General features: G+C 34.8%; 1 protein-coding gene across 5 annotated transcripts in view; it reads left to right on the forward strand.

Moving 5' to 3' along the window:
- The first annotated feature begins 357 nt into the window (after positions 1-357).
- Positions 358-5,000, forward strand: part of LOC106879841 (kynurenine/alpha-aminoadipate aminotransferase, mitochondrial) — a 13,592-nt gene continuing 8,949 nt past the window's right edge. Inside the window, exons 1-2 of one of the 5 annotated variants that reach the window (XM_014929548.2) lie at positions 358-474; positions 4,819-4,903. In XM_014929548.2, coding sequence (XP_014785034.1) covers positions 4,837-4,903 — 67 coding nt within the window. In that variant the 5' untranslated portion in view covers positions 358-474; positions 4,819-4,836. Of the gene's footprint in view, positions 475-2,403; positions 2,921-4,017; positions 4,132-4,818; positions 4,904-5,000 lie in introns of those variants that run through there. The other 4 variants (XM_014929549.2, XM_052975998.1, XM_014929547.2 and 1 more) reach the window with 4 other exon arrangements.

A 5,000-nucleotide genomic window follows, 5' to 3' on the forward strand; every position in this document is an offset into this window, starting at 1 on the left:
TTGTCCTTGGTATTCAGGGAGATTTTGGATGGTGGGGTTCCTCAATTATCCCTAGGGGTCCTCCTGTATAAGAAGGATCACATCACTATCATCTCTTTCCTTCTCCTCTCTCTCACACACTATGTATACTTCTCTTCTTTCATTGTCTGCGGTGCATACCTTTCTCTTTTATTTCTTTAATCATTTCATTGTACATAAACCCCCAGACACTTTATGTCTGTGTTTGTACTGTCCCCCCCCCCTCATCCTTCACCCAGGTGGCAAAAAAAAAAATCATTATGATTATTATCGTTGATGTTATTTATTTATTTATTTATTTATTTCACATATGCAGAGGGTGTATTACAAATATAAAGAACAGCCTAGTTAATAAGACATGATAACAATAATTAAAGCACACAGATAAAACCGTTTCTGAAAAGACAGTCAACATTTACGGCACATTATCAGAACTGAATCATTCCTTCCTATACAGTAAGTTGATCTGTAATATATTCACGTTTCTTTTTTGAAATGTATTTTGAACATTGTTAAATCATTTTATTTCTGACTTAAAGCCATGAAGGCAACTAAATACTCACTTTAGACTTTTTACTGTATTACTGTTTCAGGTTGTAACTAGATTTTCTGTATAGCTATGAGGTCCCCTTTTCAAACTATGAGGTCCCCTTTCCAAACTATGAGGTCCCCTTTTCAAACTACGAGGTCCCCAGATTTAAAGAGGCTTTCTTTATTATATTATATTTTGAATTAGCAAAATTGTAGGAGCCCTGCAAAATCTGTAGGGCCAGGGGCCCTACAAGGTCTAAATATGATCCAGCAAAATAGTATAACTACTAAATTTTTTTAGCCCAATTATTGAATCCTCTTTTGATTCATTGGGCCTTTTTAGATTCAAAAAGTCATTAAATATAACTGAGTCCCTCTGAATCTACTAAAGCTCTTTAAGTTTTGGGGCCTCTTCAAGGTGTTTGAGATCCCTAGATTTATTGGGGCCCTCTTTAATATCTTACTATGTTTTGAATTAACAAAATAATAGGGGGCCCCAAAACGTATTGGCCGAGGGACCCCACAGGGTTTAAATCTGGCCCAGAATAACTATAACTACTTCTTTGTATAACCATTTTAGTATGTAACTGCATTTCTATAATTACATCCTTGTATAGCTACTTCAGCATTTGCTGCATAACTACTTCAATATCTAACTACATTACTAAAAACTATTTCAGTATATAATCCCTGTATAATAATTTCATGAAAGCTCAAAATATCAGGGTTTTGATTCCCAGAGAGGTAGGGCATTATTGCCTTCTTGACCTTGAAAAGATGAAATGTAAAGTTGACCTTGGCGGAATTTGAACTCAGAACATAAAGGTGGACAAAATGCTGCAAAGCATATTTTGCCCAGTGCGGTAATGATTCTGCCAGTTCGCTGCCAAATTTTGAGACAAGGCCGGCAATTTCTTGGAAGGGGCAAGTCAATTTATATCAACCCCAGTACTTATTCTATCTGGTACTTATTTTCTTGATGAAAGGCAAAGTTGATCTTGGTGGAATTTAAACTCAGAACATTAAGACGGACGAAATACCATTAAGCATTTTGCTCGGCACGCTAACAATTCTGCCAACTTGCTATCTTCTTAAGTCATAATATTAACAGCATATACTTATGTGTAACTATTTTAATGTATAGTTTGTTCAATATGAGGTATTTTACTGCAAAGTTATATTAACGTTCAGTTTATTCAAAATATAAGTATTTCTATATATAGCTACTTCACTGTATAAATTATTACAGTGGACAGTTATTTCAGGCTTGCAATCATGAGGGAGTGAATTCAATTCCCGGACTGGGCTGTGTTGTGTTCTTGGGCAAGATACTTTATTTCATATTGCTCCAGTTCACTCAACTGTAGAAATGAGTTGCGACATCACTGGCGCCAAGCTGTATCGGCCTTTGCCTTTCCCTTGGATAGCATCAGTAATGTGGAGAGAGAAGGCTGGTATGCATGGGGTGACCGCTGGTCTTCCATAAACAACCTTGCCTGGACTTGTGCCTCAGAGGGGAACTTTCTAAGTGCAATCTTATGGTCATTCCCGACCGAAGGGGATCTTTACTCCTTTACTCCTTTCACAAAATGTAACTACTGCAATGCACAGCTGTTTCTCGCTATAACTCTGTAAATGTATAGACATTTTATTTTCTTAATTTTACAGTTACCAATTAACAAAGACATTATGGTAACATTACTTGAGATTGCAAAATTACATTCAATGGAAATATATGCAAATATAAAACATCAATTGATTTCATCGTTAAATATGTTGTGGTGAGAGTCATTGACACCCCTGAGGGATTGGAAGAATGAACTAGCCGAATTCTTATAAAGAGTAGAGGTCGGTAGTAGTCGAGGGTGAGTGTTTGGTAGTTTTGCGAAGTACGTCGTGTGAACACACTGATTAAACCCCCGCTGCGTAAATTATATATCCAACGTGTGTCAAGGATATAAAAGTGGTGACAAGATATACGAAACCAAAGAAAAATTCATTAACATGGAAGATTTGTTGGCTCGCATGGTACAGTTGCAACAGCAACAACAGCAGTTACAACAACAACTACTACAGCAACAACAGTAGTTACAACTACAACCGCAACAACAACAATACCAACAGTTACTGGAAATAATATTTGAAGAAGTTTGAAAACACTTCAGGTTCGTTCTTGTCAGACAGCAGAGCAAATTCAAGTGGAGAATTTATTCATAACCAAGAAGAAGGTACTGCTTTTTCTGCATATTTCAGAAGATACGAAGAAATCTTCAAAAAATAGTGTAAAATCTGGAATGACGAGAAGAAGATGTGACTACTTTTAAGAAAGTTATCCAAAAATACAGTAATTATATTCTGCCGAAGAAACCAGGTGAGATTTGTTTCGATGAAACAGTTAATTTGTTATCGAGAATTTTCAGTGAAATAAGTTCCCTGCTCAATACTCATTGGCAATGTTTAAATTTAGTTAAAAAAGATGGAGATTTCGTCACCTATGCTGGGGTTGTTAACAGAGAGTGTAAAAACTTCAAATTAAATGAATTAACCCCGGATTTTTTCAAATGTCTAATTTTTGTTCAAGGGTTAACAGCAAGAAAAGATGCTGATATACATTCCCGTATATTAACAAAATTTGAACAGGACCAAAAATTAACTCTACATGCAGTTAAGACATAACACAGAAAAAAATTGAAGGAAAAGATTGCTCTCAGATACATGCTCAGATAAGAAAAAGGAAAAACGAATGTCAAGACCAAATTTGTACTGTGGCTGCAGTTGTTTACATTTTTAAAATAATTGTCCTTTTAAAAATCATAAATGTTTTGATTGTGGAAAAATCGGACAAAAGTTCACATTGTGTAGCAAAAAAAAAAGGATCAAAAAATAAAAAAAGCAAGTCTAGATAATGTATTGTTAAAAAAAATAAGGTAACCTAGAAAATTGCACGAGGTGTTCCAGAAAAAAAAATTGCATTTTATGGGCGGGTAAAACATTACTGGTGGTGTCTCTATGTACATTTTAACCTTTCAGAAATAACAAATTAATCTTTATTAATTTAATTTGGCAACTCTTTTGATATTAAACTTGCTTAAGACTGCCCCTGGGGCGATGATACAAGCTTCATGTTTCAAAGTGATCAATATTAAAGTTTCCATCAAAATTTCATGTAAGTTTCTCTGTGCATTTAAGAAAATGAAAGTATTTGCTATATAAAATCTCACTCATGGTGAAAAAATTTGCTTTTCCCTGTTGAAGGAATCTAATGTTTTCTTTTTTGGGTTTTTTTTAATAGATTCTTTTGAAGCTACTGGAAAATAAGACTTTTGCTCTAATTTTCAATAATGAATGTTAGAATATTCACTAACAGAAGATAGATAAAGAAAATTAACATTTTTTGTATGCAATATCACACACACAAGTGTGGCTATGTGATTAGAAGTTAGTTTTCACATGGTTCCAAGGTCAGTCCCACTGCATAGTACCCTGGGTAAGTGTCTTTCACTATAGCTCCAGGGTGACCACAGTCTTATGAGAGGATTTGGCAGATGGAAACTGAAAGAAGCCATATACAGGGTGCGTAAGGTATTTGAGGACATACCTTTTGGTGGGGGGGGGGTCATTGCTGCATTCTTTGCTAACTCTGTATAATCTTTGTTTCAGAAAATAATAATAGTAAACCCTCAGCTTGCTCAAGAAATGAAGAGGCATGCTGTTATTGTGGTTATAAAGGCTGAACATTGGGATTTAGAAATATCTCAATTTTTAAAAGTTGCCAGATCTTTCGTCTACAAAGTTTGTAATGAGTTAGAGACTGAAGATGGAAACATATCACCAGTATCAAAGCATAAAAGGCGTTCTAAACGCTCTGAAATCATCAGAACACTTGAATTTATCCAGCAAGTTCAACAGACCATTTATTACAATCCCATGAAATCCATGAGGTCAATTGCAAAAAATCTCCATGTGTCAGAAGGAACAGTAACCACTAATATGACCAGAAAATTCCTGAGACTCAGAGACAACCACTTCCCTCATTCACATAAATACCACAGAGCTGGAAAATATGTCACAAAACATTTTGTATAGTGTCCTAACAACCCTGCTGGCTTGCCACCTTAATAACAATACCAATTTTGTAGCAACTCACTAACAGAACAACAAGTAGAGTTATAATATGGTTATACAAAATGTATGCATGAACTGAACTACATTTTTAAAAAGTTTGCTACTTTCTTTGTTTCTTTTCTTTTTCTTCTCTTTTTTTTTCAGACAAGTCCAACTTCAAATATGAATTACAAGCGGTATTTCAACAAAACTAGTTTGCACAGAAAACCCTCCATAATTAGACTATTAAGTAAGCTGATTCATAATTTTCACAATATTGTGTTAATGTACGTTTTTGTTGTTTTTTAACTCTGTTTAGCCCTGATCCAGCAAATGAATCTTCATTT

Source organism: Octopus bimaculoides, chromosome 23 (assembly GCF_001194135.2).
Source record: "Octopus bimaculoides isolate UCB-OBI-ISO-001 chromosome 23, ASM119413v2, whole genome shotgun sequence".
NCBI lineage: Eukaryota > Metazoa > Mollusca > Cephalopoda > Octopoda > Octopodidae > Octopus > Octopus bimaculoides.